At 41.3% G+C, this 17,578-nt stretch overlaps 1 protein-coding gene across 7 annotated transcripts in view; it reads right to left on the bottom strand.

The window, feature by feature from the left end:
- BCAT1 (branched chain amino acid transaminase 1) overlaps positions 1-17,578 on the bottom strand; it is a 124,223-nt gene that overhangs the window by 36,314 nt on the left and 70,331 nt on the right. For all 7 annotated transcript variants that reach the window (XM_061417618.1, XM_061417616.1, XM_061417615.1 and 4 more), the window contains exon 6: positions 2,114-2,277. In XM_061417618.1, coding sequence (XP_061273602.1) covers positions 2,114-2,277 — 164 coding nt within the window. The remainder of the gene's footprint in view (positions 1-2,113; positions 2,278-17,578) is intronic.

Below are 17,578 nucleotides of genomic sequence, written 5' to 3'. Positions count from 1 at the left end.
GGGCTGCAGTCCATGGGGTCGCAAAGAGCCGGACACGACTGAGCAACTAAGCCCAGCACAGCATTGAATAAGTCAGGTCTAGAAAGGAACAATAATACATAAATCTAAGGTTGCCGCCAAATGTCTTTGTTAACTAAACTGAATGATGGTAGATGCAAAATCATTTGTTTCCCTGGGCTCCTCCAGCTGGGAGTACAGGAGCAGAGAGGTTTCAAGCTCTTGGAAACAACAGGCGGGTTTGTGACGAATCCACTCTCTGCTTCATGTGTGCCCTCTTGCCAATTTTGCTTTTATGTATGGGGCCCAAAACTCTCTTCTCTAAGAAATTTCAAGTCAATGTCCACTGATTCTGGTCCACGTGAGCCTAATGAGTCAAACTAGTAATTTATTTTATAGTTGGCTTTATTTCTTAAAGAAGTTTCAGATTACCGAAAACCTGAGCAAAAAACAGAGCTTCTAGAACTCTTATTCCTCAATTTCCATTTCCCTTCTTATTAACATCTCACATTAGTGGGGTACACTTGTTATAACTGATGAGACAATATTGAAATACTAGTTGTTCATAGTAACACCGGACTTCAGTCTTTGTATTGTACAGAAAGTAGTGATTTTTAATTGCTCTTTAACGATCATATATTCTATGAGACTGCCTCAATATCCTCTTTGTAACAAATAACCATCTGCCCAGACACCAAACTGAAGGATTCCCTGCAATTTGTGTCCCCATGTTATCTTTTCCCTAGGCAGGTAGGGGGAGCTAGAGAGTATGATTTAAAGTAGAAAAAATTTTACATTCTCTCTTCATCAAGACTGTTGCTTTACTGCAACGTGCACTGAGAGAAGTTTTAATAGAGTAATACAGATATGCTCTGTGAATAAGTCTGAAAAAGTAAAAAAGCCATTGAGAACAAACAAAAAAGTTTTTGATCTGGCTAGCCTAGGACTTAGGAAGGAGATCTAACACGGAATAAAGTGACTTAGTTTATTTAATGAACTCCATCAGAATTTTTTTTTTTTTTCTGGGCTTCCCTCATAGCTCAGTCATTAAAGAATCTGCCTGAAATGCAGGATCCCTGGGTTTGATCCCTGGGTTGGGAAGATCCCCTGGAGAAGGAAATGGCAACCTATTCTAGTATTCTTGCCTGGAAAATTCCATGGACAGAACAGCCTGGCATGCTACAGTCCATGGGGTTGCAAGAGTCGGATACAACCTAGCGACTAAGCCACCACCATCAGGATTTTTCTGACCCGATGAGGGAATGCAGTTAGTGAGTGAATGCCACGAGGGATGACAGGACATAGCATTTTACCACCATGCCTTTTTGGGGACAGAAAAGTGAGAAATAGAAAAAGTCTATGGAGGGTTCAAAGCCAGCTGTCAAGGTCTCTCTGGCATGTCAGCACCACATCCTTCCTCTCTCCCAGGGCCCAGAAGACTGCACTGAGTCACCTTGAGGGCCAGCTGGTGCTCTTCCAAAGGAAGAGCCACGCTGGGTAACCCGGCTATTCTTGTTCACCCGTCGGGGCATTCCCGATTCACGGCCAAGTCCACCCCTGAAATTGTCTAACACTTTCAAATGCTCTTTTATTTCCAGCCAGCTACATATGGCCTATGAGACTGGCCTGACCGAGCCAAAGCAGGGCTGTCCCACAGCCAGTTGGCAGCAGATATGGTTGCAATCTGCGGGAATGAAGACAGCACTTCAGTGAAGCAGGCACCTTCCCCAGACAGGGCTCCTTGGAGCCGACTGAGAGCTTGGGCCCCGACACCAGATGCTCTCGAATGCCAACTGTCAGCCCTCGGCCAGGGACCAGCATCCCGGGCAGCTCATCCAAAGCGCTGATTTCATTCCTGGTCTAGTTACTTTAGTTCTTGCTTATGTTTAACAGTCAATGTTTCTCCCTTCAAAGGGCCACAGAGGTTATCCTTCAAACAGCTAGCACATTCAAACTACTGAAGGCTAAACACAAAATAAAAATGACCATTCCAGTGTGAATACTAATATATATATATATATATATATATATATATATGTATGTATTGAATGAAATGGCCATAACTAAATGGTCACAAAGGACTCTATCCTTTAGACAGTAACACAGATCAACTTACCCTCCCATCTTGCAGTCTCCGGTCCCACCTTTCCAGGCTCTTACATACTTCGGGTTGGCCCACAGGGACACAGGATTAAAGCTTCCAGTGGAAAAATAAGGTCCCACTGGGCTCAAGATTACAAAGAGCAGGGCTTTAGTCGGCTTCTTGACCCCCAGAGAAGGCTGGAATATAGTAAAAGTATACACAACTGTTAATCTAAAATGCAGATGCCAGTCTCAAAGTCTAGAACAGATCTGTAACATCTCCCAGAAGCCACAAATGACAGCTGTTACTTCTGAAGCTGAGTTACACAAAGCCTGATGGTCATCTAAGAAGAAAACACCAAGACTGGGTTCCATTTCGCTTTGCTTTCAGAGTTATGATTTTAAAGGAAAGGCAAATTTGTCTATTGTTTTATTAATAGGTTTTTTGTGCGTGCTCAGTCCTGTCTGACTCTTTGCGACCTCATGGATGGTAGCCCACCAGGCTCCTCTGTACATGGGATTATCCCAGGCAAGAATACTGGAGAGGGTTGCCATTTCCTCCTCCAGGGGACCTTCCTGACCCAGGGATCGAACCCACGTCTCCTGGGGCACCTGCATTGGCAGCAGATTCTTTACCACTGAGCCACCTGGGAAGACCAGTACATTGTCAACTAGCCATATATTTTTGACAACTAGCCACGTAACACCTTTCAGGATTGCACTGATTGGGAACTGAAAAAGGAAAGAACCTAGCCATGATTTCAGTCTTTGGGGGTGAAACCTAATATTTGCTTCTCTAACTTGCCCTTCTACTTCATTCAAACACTATGGTGCCAGCAGACTCGGGCTGGAGAAAGTGCCATTATCGCATCCGACTGTGACAGATAACAGACACCAAAAGTGTAGCTTCACTAGAAGCGAAGACATCAGACAAGACAAATCCCCGCCACCGGGGCCCCTGCCCACCAAAAGACAGAGGACGAAGGACTCAGGAATTCATATTAGGAATGACAAAGAGAGAAAACGGCCTTCCCCACAAACACTGAGAAAATCACAAGCCAACAATGCAATCATAAATTTCTTCAGCACAAAAGTAATTACTCTCAGTTGTTTTTTAAAGAGGAAAATTGAGAGACTAAAAAGTTTTGAGGGCTACATATTCTAAAGGCATTAAAGGTTGCTGGGCTATCCTGTACAGTTTAAGGCCACGCAGGTAAGAAAACAAATTAAGACTATTATATTAAATCTTGGGCAATAAAATACATACACTGAGTCCTCAAAAAAGAAGCCTAGTCTGCCTGGATGGGGTAGCAATCTGGTGTGAAAATAATGACAGGAAACTCAAATTCAGCTAATTCGTGATTTTTGTAATATGTAATGAAACTGGCTAAAAGTGGACCTGGGGATATATTTTTTTTTCTGAATTTCAATTAAATCTCCTCTTCTGCTACCTGATAGCTCAAGGGGCGTCACCCACTACTTATGCCCAGATGAAGAATCAGGTAGGGAAAAGATGTGTGAGCACGATACATTGTGTTCATATATGTGCACTCTGATGCCACCAGAGAGGCTTAAGAAACGGGAAGCTGAGTCCATTCACACAGCATGTGAACCTGAGAGTCACACAGGACTTGGCTGGCCCCAAAGAAACGGACAAAGAGTGACAGATACCAAGTTAAAGAAATGAGTCAGTTCACAGACTTAAATAATGAACTTACGGTTGCCATGGGGAAAGGATGGGGTGAAAGGATAGTTCGCATGTTTAGGATTGACAAAAACATGCAATTGTATTCAATAAGGATCTAAAGTATAGCGCAGGGAACTCTGCTCAATGTTATGTGGCAGCCTGGATGGGAGCAGAGTCTGGGGGACAATGGATACGTGTATATGTATGGCTGAGTCCCTTTGCTGTCCACCTGAAACTGTCACAACATTGTTAATAGGCTACACTCCAATGCAAAATAAAAAGTTCAAATTTAAAAGAAAAAATGATAAAGAAATGAATCAGCGTTAGGGAAATTAAGTAGTCTTGTTTAGGCTTCAGAGACAAAGCAGAGCAGGCCTCCGACCTTGCTTCTGATCCGACCTTGCTTCTGACCTACATGGATACAGCCCGGACTACTGCTGTGGGCGTCAGCCACACCTGCTGTGAGTGTCAGAAGAGAAACACGATAGATAGATAGATAGATGATAGGGAGCAGATCTTGGAATTTGTCAAGTCCCTTGAGGAGGTCTGGCCTACCACGCCTAGGACTTAGTAACATTCCAAGATTTGCGTAACAAAGCAAGTGTTAGTTGCTCAGTCCTTTCAGCCTCTGTAGCCCACCAGGTTCCTTTGTCCATGGGATTCTCCAGGCAAACCTGCTAGAGTGGGTTTCCATTTCCTTCTCCAAAAAAGGAAACAGCATTGTAAAAACGTAACATAATACCATTGCTGCAGTTTTGCTGGCAGATTGATGAAGATGTATCAATAACCTCAGATATGCAGATGACACCACTCTTATGGCAGAAAGGGAAGAACTAAAGAGTCTCTTGATGAAAGAGAAGAGTGAAAAAGCTATCTTAAAACTCAACATTTAGAAAACTAAGATCATGGCATCTGGTCCCATCACTTCATGGCAAATAGATGGAGAAACAATGGAAACAGTGACAGACTTTATTTTTTTGGGCTCCAAAATCACTGCAGATGGTGACTGCAGCCATGAAATTAAAAGACGCTTACTCCTTGGAAGGAAAGTTATGACCAACCTAGATAGCATTTTAAAAAGTAGAGACATTACTTTGCCGACAAAGGTCCGTCTAGTCAAAGCTATGGCTTTTCCCAGTAGTCATGTATGAATGTGAGAGCTGGACCATAAAGAAAGATGAGCACTGAAGAATTGATGCTTTTGAACTGTGGTGTTGGAGAAAATTCTTGAGAGTTGCAAGGAGATCCAGTCAATCCTAAAGGAAGTCAATCCTGAATATTCACTGGAAGAACCGATGCTGAAGCTGAAGCTCCAATACTTTGGCCACCTGATGTGAAGAACTGATTCACTGGAAAAGACGCTGATGCTGGGAAGGACTGGAGGCAGGAGGAAGGGATGACAGAGGATGAGATGGCTGGATGGCATCACTGACTCGATAGACATGAGTTTGAGCAAGCTCTGGGAATTGGCGATGGACAGAGAAGCCTGGGGTGCTGCAGTCCATGGTGTCTCAAAGAGTCGGACACGACTGAGCGACTGAACAGAACTGAACTGATGAGGATCTTTCAGTTTGCATCCTGGGATTATAAGTGGGAGAAATGAAACCTTTGAAGTCTCACCCACAAAGCGGACGCGCTGCCTGGGACCTTTTCCTAATTGGAACTCCAGACTGCTGTCACATGAGACTTCCCAGTGCTGTTTAAGTACGGATGTTGGCAAATCCAATTTGGTGATGTATGTACTATTGCTCTCCTCTGCTGTTTCTGTTTCTTTTTTCTTTTATGTTAGAATATTCAAAGTAGACTAGATAGTTCTCTAAGAAATATTTGTATTGCTTATATGTATATAATGAATGGCTTATTTTGTTAACAAATCCTCTGGACATGAGGCAAAAGTGAAAACTTTCAGCAAAACAGCCAGCAAGCAACAACAGGTTTTGGTTTTTTTGCTCATTTGGGTTTTTTCTTTGGTGAGGGTTGAAAAGGTCACCCCCACAAAAAATGAGGAGACTTAAACTCCATTTGCTTTTATTGGTTTCATTATTTGGAAAAAGAAATTCCCAGAATAACACACGTATCTGCCTTTCTTCCCAACTTTGATAAAAATTGACTATCTTATCTCTGCACTTTTAATTACCTATCAGTTAAGTAAGCTTTACATTAAAAAAAAAAAATTATTGACCATTGTAATAAGGAATTAAGCTTAATTTAGAAATTTAGAACATAATTTAGAAATACAATATGCAGGACACAGTATCAATAATTTACCTAGCTTCTAATGGTCTAAATAAAATACCTTATTTATGGATAAACTGATAAGCATTTTATTACTGATATCACATGAATGCCTGGACTTTTTTCACTCTTGTATTTTTTGCAACCTACACTCTACTAAAAAAAAGTAACAATAACTCATCATCATGGATAAGTTTCATGTTATTCATTTCCTTCCCTTGATTTTAATTGACAGGCAAACTTGCATTTAATCCACTAGGTGGCAGTAGAGAGAAAACAGATGAAAAACAGACTAACACACTAAATCTATTTCTAGAGAAGAATATCTTGATAAAAATCTTTAAACAATATCTTTATCCTTGGGTCAGGAAGATCCCCTCGAGGAGGAAATGGCAACCCCATTCCAGTATTCTTGCCTGGGAAATCCCATGGACAGAGAAGCCTAGTGGGCTATACAGTCCATAAAGTCGCAAAGAGTTGGACATGACTAAGGGATTAAACCAGCTTCCCTGGTGGCTCAGAGGGTAAAGTGTCTGCCTGCAAAGCAGGAGACCCAGGTTCGATCCCTGGGTCGGGAGATGCCCTGGAGAAGGAAATGGCAACCCACTCCAGTACTCTTGCCTGGAAAATCCCATGGACGGAGAAGCCTGGTGGGCTACAGCCCATCGGGTCGCAAAGAGTCGGACATGACTGAAAGACTTCACTTCACTTCACTTAAGGGATTAAACCACCACCACCATTCTTAGCAAGCAGGCGGATTATAGACTAGAATGTTTCGATGCTGAGAGAAAATGTGTTTATGTGTACTAACTTTTATTTCTGAAATTTAAGCAAGGTCAATTCATATTTTGCAAGCACTGTAAGTACTGGTGTCATCTTCATCCTTAAATAATTATTTATGTCAAATATCTTTCCATGAAAAGAACTATGACTGTACTGAAAATGATCACACTGTTTCATAAGTGAGAGTAAATCAAATGTAACTTTTTGGATCAGGAAGGGAACTCGGCGATTGGATCTGTTTCTCCCCTTCACATTTGTTCCTCAGTTCTCCCTTCTTTCCTGGAAAGCAATTTAAATTCTGTACTATTCCTACAGTAAAGAATAGTTTATGATGGCATAATATTAATCAAATGGCAATGAACAACATTCTATGATCACAAGATCAGGATTCTGGTTCAAATAAAATAAAAGCCATATACATAAAGAAAAATATGGATAGTAACAGCTGATAAGTTATGTAGACCAGTTTCACTGTCTTATTTTGATTGATTTTTAAAAATTCTCCTCTACTAGTTTCCTGGATTATTTCAATACATAAAGAACTGAAAGGGGCTTCTAAGAAATCCCTTGGAAAATGAGAAATACAAAATTTTAGATGCAAAGTTTATAATGTCTCAAGGGACCACATTGACTTTGAAGTTGGAATTCTGATATGTTAAAATATATACTCTTTTAAGTTATACCCCACAAATAATAAATAAGTATATATATGAGCATTAAATGTGGGTACATTTTGCACAAAATAACAGGACAACTGAGTGTGATGGAAAATAAAGACACATTTCACAGTGGAAATGACCACTTCTGTGTCACTTAGAAAATTACTTTATAGAAAGGCAGGACTTCTAGGGTGATCCATCTGCAGCGGGCATTCAGCAAACTGAGAAATGTACTACTTAATAGTCCATGTTTTGGCCTGGAAGGCAGAGAAGCACTGCTGCCATGTAGAGGCTTGAGAATGATTCTGCTGGGCAAGGCAATTAGGGACAGAAGAAAATATAGAATTAGAAATAATTGGGGGACATTTTTTTTGGGGGGGACATTTTTCAAAAAGAAATTTTTAGGGTGCTCCAAATTATTTTTTTGATTCAAAGAGTAGACTAATTAAAAAAAAAAATTCTGCTAGTTCTTAAAAAAGATTAGTTAGAGGGGAAAATGACAAAGAATACTGAACTGGGATCCCTAGTAGGCAGGTGGTGAAGAATCCACTTTGCAATGCAGGGAACACAGGTTCGGTCCCTAGTTGGGGAACTAAGATCCCAGACGCTGTGGGGCAATTAAACCCTCGCACCCCAACTAGAGTCCATCTGCTGCCATGAAAAGTCCCCATCGGCCTCAACTAAGATCCAATGCAGCCAAGTTGGTTAATTAATTTCTTTTGTTAAGTTTCTATCTTAAAAAAAATAACAACAAGAACAATGAACTAAGGGGATGCTGTAAGAAACACAGGACTGACCAGTGACCCATTTAGGGTTTCAGTGTGAGTCACATGGGGGAGGAACACCAAATTCATGGAATGTGTTTATAGGAAAAACTAGTTGGCCTGATTTAAGATTTAAAAAATAATTAGCAACCCTCAATAATTACACGGTACTTTCAGGTTTCCAAGACATTCCATAGCCATTATCTCAGAAAATCCAACAATCCAGGAATATTTCTAAGTTAAACTTAGGCTCAAATGATTCACCCAGAGTTTTCATTATTTAGCTCTGGACATCGCTCTACTCTTAGTCCAGAGCTCTTTTTTTGATATCAGAATTTGAGGGGGGGGGAATAAATAAATAAATCGGTGAAATTCTCGAGATTTCCTAATGTGAAGAGAATTCAAACCAGACCTTCCTTCCACCCTCAGCCTTCACCACACTCTCATATTCTATGCATCCTCTGCTCAAACCATGTGGAATCTTTTTGGATTCCTCCTTGCTTTCCTACTCAAAATATATAGGTAGAAGGCCTAACCCCCAATGTGAATGCATTTGGAGATAAAGCTTTAAAGGAGGTAAAGTTAAATGAGGTCAAAAGGCCGGTATCCCAGTCCTGTTGGGACTGTGGGACTCTGTGTGTGTTCAGTCATGTCTGACTCTTTGCCACCCCATGAACTGTAGCTCTCCAGGCTCCTCTGTCCATGGAATTTTCCGGGCAAGAATACTGGAGTGGGTTGCCATTTTCTCCTCCAGGGGATGTTCTTGACCCACAGATCATACCCGAGTCTCTTGTGTCTCCTGCACTGGCAGGTGGATTCTTTACCACTCAGCCACCTGGGTAGTCCTGTTATCCTTTTAAGAAGAGACACCAGAGCACAACTATAGAGTGACAAAGTGGACACCCACAAGCGAGGCAGTGCGGCATCACCAGAGACCAACCCTGTTCGCGCTTTGACTATGGACTTCCAGCCTCCAAAACTGAGAAAATGAATTCTGGTGTTTAAGGCACCTAATCTGCGGGCCTTCCGTGGTGGCCCAGTGATAGCGACTCTGCACTTCCACCGCAGGGGGCAAGTATTTGATACCTGGTTGGGAAACTACGATCCCGAGTGCATCATTTTTGAAACTCTGTTGTGGCACCAGGCTTCCTGGTGGCTCAAGTAGTAAAGAATCTGCCCACAATGCAGGAGATGTGGGTTCAATCCCTGAGTCACGAAGATCCCCTGGAGGAGGAAATGACAACTCACTCCACCAGTATTCTTGCCTGGAGAATTCCAGGGACAGAGGAGCCTGGCGGACTACAGTCCAGGGGATTGCAAAGAGTCGGACGACTAACGCTTTCACTTTCTGTGGCAACACAAACCAATGGAAACATCTCTCTAGGTAACACAAACCCTTCAATCTCTATTTAAATGTCATCTAACTGTCACTTCAGGAAATGAGCTCTAGTTACAAGCCTAGGTGCTTGTGTGACACGGTATTACAGCATCCAGCACTTCCTCAAATGTAGACAAAATACCCATCATGCTTTCTTACAACTGCTTATATAATTCTCCACCACTCAGGCATCTGTGCACTCCATGAAGGGCAGGACCTTCTTTGCTCCCTACACAAAGCATCCTCTGTTGTTTATTATACCAGGTACTGACTAGACATCGGTTGAACTGTTAGTCATCTTAATAAGACATTTATGGAAAAGGGCTATAAAACCAACCTAGATAACTACTTAGCAAATTTGAATTATTTTATTTAAAAAAAGCTGATGTTAATCCTTATCTGTTGAGTTGATGCCATAGAGAAAACGCTCCTGTCTCCTGCTTGATTTCCTTTAGTGCTGGCCTTCAGACCAGTGGGTAGATAATAATATAGACCCTGAAAGAATATCATGGGGAAAACAAAAGCCGAGAATTTTCTGAGACCTGCTATAAAACAGGTAGGGGACAGGGCTGAGTTTGTTTCTCAGTCCTGTTCAAAGAGAAAGACAACATACATTTAACATTAGACAGACGGGCTGACCACTCAGCTCTTTTTTTTTTAATTTTTCAATAAAAATGATGTTAAAATTTAAAAAAGAAAAACACAGTTAAAAGAAAACTAAAGCTCAGGTAAGAAAGACTAAAAGAACACTTCACAATCTAATATTATGTAAAGGCAGTGATAATATACTAATAGCTCACCAGGTTAGAATAAAGATTAAATTAGACATCTGTTCAAAGTTCCCAGGGTCTGATCTTTTTTATGCATCCAATAAATACCAATTTTTACTATTTTTAAATAAATAATACATGATCATAGTAATAATGGTAAATAAATTCAACATGTACCAATTTATGGGACATTCAGATGACATTAAAATGACTACAGATCTGAGCAATGAACTAGTCAACGCTCAGTGCTGGAACTGTGGAGAATGCGTTGGTCCTTGGAAAAAAAGACAAGGATTCCTGTACTGATGATGTGGAAACTACAGGTTGGTAAATGTCAAACATAAATAGAAATTGCAGCATGAATTATTAAGCAAATGGCTAAGAATACGGGATGAGGAAGTACCCAGGGAGAGCCAAAATGAATCACTCTTAGGAAAGCCATGCTTCATTTCCCTTCTAAAGTAACTCAGGATCAAGGGTCAGCAAACTTCAGCCTGCTGCCAGTTTTGTTTTTAAGTTTCACTGAACATATTTTTTCATTCACGTATGGCCTATTGCTGTTTTTGTGCTACAAAGGCAGAGGCGAATAGTTGCAAGGAACGCAAAGCCCAAAATATTTAACTACCTGGCTTCCCAAGTGGCGCTGGTGGTAAAGAACCCACCCACCAATGCAGGAGACATCAAGAGACGTGGGTTCAAGCCCTGGGCCAGGAAGATCTGGAGGAGAGCATGGTAACCCACTCCAGTATCCTTGCCCGGAGAATCCCATGAACAGAGGAACCTGGCAGGCCACGGTCCACAGGGTCACAAAGAATTGGACACAACTGAAAACACTCGGCGTGTACACACACACCTGGCCTTTAACAGAAAATGTCTGCCAGCCCTTTCTCTGGATGCCAGGAAAATGCCACAGGATGTTATCGCCTCAGAACCAGGGTCCCCTCACTGACCTAGCCTCACGCTCAGACCTGGACTGCGGGATTCCATCCAGATGGGTTCAGTGGACTGGGCTGAGCAAGGCACTGGGCTTGGAGCAGAGCAACAGGTCAGACCAACACAGGGAGCTGCAACTGCAGCAGTCTCAGCCTGTGAGTTGGCTGATGACGGGGGAAGGATGCTACACTCACGAAATAGCCCTCTCAGTGACACGAATGTCAGGTGGAGAACCACAAGCCAAGGAGCAAGGCGGGGGGTACCTGGCTGTCCCTCCATCCTGTACACGTCACTGCCTGCTGACACTGTCACCTTCAGAAGTAGATGCATGACAGAAGTAGAATTTGGGAAATCTGGTGACTTTGATTAGTTTCCTCTTCCTTCCAGATCACTGACATCAGCTTAGAAACACGCCATAACACCTCCAGTCTTTACCACCTGCCCCACTGCCAAGTACCCACCCAGCTCTGTTGCACTGCAGAGCAGAATTCCTCACAAGATTAATGCATACTCACAATCACAACCTCCCTCCTCTCATCCTCTACTGAGTCCACGACATTCAGGCTTTCAGGCCCACTACCCCACTGAAAGATGTTTAAGATCACCAAGGACTCCACGTTGTCAAAGCCAATAATCAGGTCTTGGGCTTCATGGCACTGGTCCTGTGGGTGGGATTTGCCACAGTTCACTGCATCTCCATGTTCTTCATTTGGCACAGGACACCAAGCCCTCTTGTTTTTCTTTCTACCTTCCAGACTAGACCCCTTAGCTGATTCCTCTTCCTCTCCCTTTCTCTACATGCTGGCCTGCCTCAGATCTCATTCCTTGCCTTCTTTTCATCTCTCTCTACAGCTATTTCCTTGATAACCTCATCCAAGCCCCAGATTGTAAAGGCATTTTATACTAAAGATAAGAACGTAGCACTTAAACTCCCAAATCTCTCCTGAATTCCAGTCTGGTGTATCCACCCACCAACTTGATATCACTGGCTGAAATTCCCATGTCTCAGACTGAACTCTTGATTCTACCCATCGTCACTCCAACAAATAAAATCCTCTCCTTCACTTTCCCTCATCCCAACAAATGGTCACTAACCAGCAGTAATGGCCCCAAAGCAAAACTGGACGTCTTTTCTCTTACTCTCATAAAAATCTAAGCAAATTTTGTGAGCTGTAATGAATATCCTTGAATGTCTGTCTTTATGTGCACTAGGGGATATGTCTATAGCATAAATTCTGTAAAGACAGTCTGCATTTTTTAAAGGTCCAAATTCAATTTTTCCTACGCTGCACACTAAATTAATTACAGTTCTTATGGCTGTTATATTGACAACATAATGGTTGATCAACAGGACACTGGTTATATAAATGACACCACTCTTTCACAGAGTCTAAGATGTCTACTTTTTCCCATTTAATGGGTCCAAAATCTAGGCACAGCATTTTATAATTGCTCTTGGCTAAGCAGCATCATGGAAAAGTTGTTCAGACTTAGAAACAGCTGTTCATACTGATGGCAGTTCCAATAGTCTATGGGCATTGGTGAGGCTACAAATGTCAAAAAACTGCACTCTGATTTAGCACCAAAAAATTACCACAAAGAAACAAGCAAAGCAGGAATGGGACGTGTATTTGGTATTAGTGAAACAAATATGTGTATTAATATTCAACAAGTGCAATTCAACATTTTCTTGCAAAGCAACAACCAAGTCTTCTAATGGGACCTATGGTCAGAAGAACCCATAAGATAATGCTGTTAGCTCTTGTTATTAAGATACATGTAAAAATAAACATGCCTGTCACAAGTGGAGCGGTGCATCTGATGGCAGGAGAAACTACAGATTTTCTCCAAAAATAATATGCATTTCAAAAAATGAGAGACAGGTATGACTCATTCACGAATCACTAAAGACTATCTAGAAGAGTGCTGTGTCATGGTGTAATTGGCAATGTCTTTCCATATCAGTGCATAAAACAGTACTGCCCCATAATTTATGGCATCCTGTGTTCAACTAAGTATGGCATAATGTACAATGAAATAGCTTACAGTTAGGAAAATGAGAGCAAAAAGTGGACAAACTGACTTTTTAACGGTAAAAGACTCGTAAAGGCACTTCACAAAAGGATTTCTGACAGTCAGCATGTGAAACGGTACTCAACACGATTTGGCCTCAGAGAACAGAAAATTAAAACCACACCAGATAAGGCTGCTGAATGGGCAAAATTACTAAGATAACACCAATGTGAGCATGAATATGAGGCAAATGGAACTCTCATACATTGCTGGTGGGAGTGAAATGGTACAAACACCTTAAAAAACTGGCAGTATTTAGTAAAGATATAGATATATTTTTATATATCATATATAATTTCTATATATGTGTATGAATATCACCTCTGGCCCAGCAATTCATCTCTGAGGTTAACACTAGAGAGAAGTATGTATGTATGTTCCACCATAAGATACATTCAAAGATGTGCACAACAGCTTTATTCAGAACAGTTGGAAATAACTCAAATGTCCATTTGTAGACATTTGGCCCCAGGGGAGTAGGGATGGGTGCGTGACTGTACTGGGGAGGGGAGGAGAGGTGACAGGAAAGGATATAAGAGTGTCAAGTGTCCTAGCCATATTCTAATCTTAACAGGGTGCTGGGTCCTCAGATTTTCATTTTTATCCTTTAAAACCTTGCGTGTGTGGGGGTGGGGACAGGGTGGGTGGGAGTAGGTGTGTTTTGTGTAGTTTTTAAAAATTTGGATTACTGGCAAAAATTGAAGAAAGAAGTACTGCCATTTTTTAAAAAAGAAGGTTAATACTTAACATATAAACATATGTAACCAAGTATGGGTGTGTATATTTATCAATATATATCTCAAGAAGGATATGAGAAAACTGGCAATAGGAATTGCTTAGAAGGTGAACAGTGGACTCTGGATCAGAATGAGAGTAGGAAGGAAATTTTCTTTCCATTGTATACTTTTGATACTAATTTTTTACCAAGGTTTTCCTTCCCTCAAATCCCTCCCCGCTTAAAATTCCAGAAATACACTGGCAAGTTGCGTGTGAAAATTGATATTCTTAAACTCAGAAGCATTGTGAATGAACTTTAAACTTAGTGTTATTGGATACATGTTACATATTGTAAAATACACAGTACAATACAGAAAATCTGCAGTGATTATTGTCAAATATAATTGGGAGCAAGAAAGCTGATAGCTCAGGGAAGGAAACAAAACAGACACAAAGACAGACTTCACATTATTACAGATGGGGGGCAGGGGGGCGCTTCCCTGGTGGCTCAGTGGTAAAGCATCTGTCTGCCAGTGCAAGACACACAGGTTCAATCCCTGATCCAGGAAAATCCCACATGCCTTGGAGCAACTAAGCCCGTGTGCCACAACTATTGAGCCTGTGCTCTAGAGCCATTCTCTGCAGAAGCCAAGGCAACGAGAAGCCTGTGCACTGCAACTAGAGAAAAGCCCATGAAGCAACAAAGACCCAGGACAGCCAAAAATAAATAAATAATATTACAAAAAAGATGGGGTGGAGGGTTAAACTGGAGATTGGGATTGTCATGCCTGTCAAAATAAGTTAACATAAAAAAGAAAAAAAAAATAGGAAAGAAATCATTAGTCCCATCTGAGTTACATTTCCATAAGCACTCTTATTGAACCACACCCTCATTTCTTCACAAAAGTGACCTCCATCTACCAATACATTCATTCATGGATCTGACACTCCACAAGCTCCATGAGACACTGAATTCCACGAAGGCAGGGAGGAGGTTTTGCTTAGCACCGCATTCCAAGACCAGCACGTAAGGGATGCTGCAGAACAGAGCAAAGATTTCACTACTGATTTCACCTCGGGAGGCTCAGTGTCTTCATCTCTAAAGTGATGCCAATGGCACCTTCTCACGGGGCTGTGCAGGGAGAGCCCTAAGCGTAGCGCCCAGCACTCAGGAGAGCTTCACAATGTCAGGGGATGGATATGACAGCAGACTGGACCACGGTGTTTCATCAGAGAACCAGGATTTCGCTGAACGAAAGGAGGCAGGACTTTCTTGAGACTGAAAAGTAAGATGAGCCTAGGGTATCTTTCAGGGAAATGGTAACTCTTTCAGCAATTCCCTAAGTTATGTATTTTCAAACTGCTCACTGCAGTATCATATAAGGGGACAGGGAAGTGGAATCCCAGTAAGAGAACTAGGGCAAAGTGTAATTACATGTCCAGCATGGGGAACTCTATTGCAGTTAGAAGTCATGGACTGTCTCCTCCAGAATAATGGAAATAAAACCAAAAATAAACAACAGGGACCTACTTAAACACAAAAGCTTTTGCACAGCAAAGGAAACACAAAACAAAAAGACAACCCACAGATTGGGAGAAAATATATGCAAATGATACGACCAATAAGGGATTAGTCTCCAAAATTTACAAACAGCTCATGACACTTAACAGCACCAAAACAAACAACCCAATTGACAAATGGGCAGAAGACCTCAATAGACATTTCTCCAAAGAAGACAGACAGACGGCCAATAGGTACATGAAAAGATGTTCAACATTGCTAATTATTTGAGAAATACAAATCAAAACTAAAATGAGATATTACCTTACACTACCCAGAATGGCTATCATCAAAAATCCACAAATAATGCTGGAATGGGTGTGGAAAGAAGGGAACCCTTCTCCACTTTTGGTGAGGATGTAAATTGGTACAGCCACTGCTGCTGTGCTGCTAAGTTGCTTCAGTCGTGTCTGACTCTGTGCGACCCCATAGATGGCAGCCCACTAGGCTCCTCTGTCCCTGGGATTCACCAGGCAAAAATACTGGAGTGGGTTGCCATTGCCTTCTCCAGGTACAGTCACTAGGGAGAACAGAATGGAAGCTCCTTAAAGAAGTAAAAATAGACTTACCATATGACCCTGATATCCCACTCCAGGGCATCTATCCAGAGAAAAATATGACCCCAAAATATACATGCGCCCCAATGTTCATTGCAGCACTGCTTACAATAACCAAGACATGGAAGCAACCTAAATGCCCATGGAATGGATAAATGACAGAGGAATGGATAAAGATGGGGGGGGTGTGTGTGTGTGTGTGTGTGTATATATATATATATATATATATATAAAGAAAGAAAGAAATTTGCAGCAATATGGATGGAACCAGAGAGTATCATTCTGAGTGAACTAAGTCAGACAGAAGCAGAAATATCATATAAGATCCTTATTATGTGAAATCTGAAAAGAAGTGATATAAATGAACTTACTTTCGAAACAGAAACAGATTCACAGACTTTGAGAATGAACTTCTGGTTGCCGGGGGGAAGATGGGAGAAAGGGACAGTTAGGGATGGACATCTGCACACTGCTGTATTTAAAATGGGTAACCCACAGTGACCTACTATACAGCATATGGAACTCTGCTCAATGTTACATGGCAGCCTAGATGGGAGGGGAGGTTGGGGGAGAATGGATACATGTATATATATGGCTGAGTCCCTTTGCTGTTCACCTAAAACTATCACAACATTGTTTGTTAATTGGCTATAGCCCAATACAAAATAAAACATTTTTAAAAAAGGCAATGGACTGGACCTATGCATAATACCCTGGATAGAAATGAGAAACATAGCGTGCAGGGAAAACATTAAGAGACACAGTGAGGTGTGTGGGACAAAACCATTCATATAAATTTTAATCATGGGGGTCCAAGGTATTAAGAGATACTTAAAACATATAAACCAAAAGAATGTTCATTCAATACATGAGAATGATTTCCAGAGACTGAAAGAAGGGATGCAAAAGGGAATAAAAAAAACAAAGAGATGGTCACATTCTGCCCCAAAATGGTAAGTGGTATGAACTGAGGAGTATCATTATTAACTAAGTGAACCAACACTTCAAAGTAAAAATAAAGAGAATAACAAATAACTATCATCTCCTGTGATAATGCTGAAATGAACAAGAACAGCCTCAAGAGGATGTGGGGAGTGGCCTGATAATAGCAAGCTGATCACAGACCAAATCAATGCAAACAAGCTGTATCTCTAAAAACAGATAATTGAGATTTGAAGATACTAAAAAGGGGGCTGTTAATTTGAAACATGTTAACAGTTATGCAAGTAAGATTTTAAGGTGGTTTATAATAGCAGAATGAGATACATACATAATCTCAAAAAGGACTGCAAAAGAATACATTAACAGTATGGATAAAACCCAAGTGAATGATTACAAATTGCTGCTCTGATAACCAGTTTTGAAATCTGTTCAGATTCTTT

Source organism: Bos javanicus, chromosome 5 (assembly GCF_032452875.1).
Source record: "Bos javanicus breed banteng chromosome 5, ARS-OSU_banteng_1.0, whole genome shotgun sequence".
Classification (NCBI taxonomy): domain Eukaryota; kingdom Metazoa; phylum Chordata; class Mammalia; order Artiodactyla; family Bovidae; genus Bos; species Bos javanicus.
Note: the sequence above shows the minus strand (reverse complement) of the source record. Positions and strands in the feature narration are given on the sequence as shown.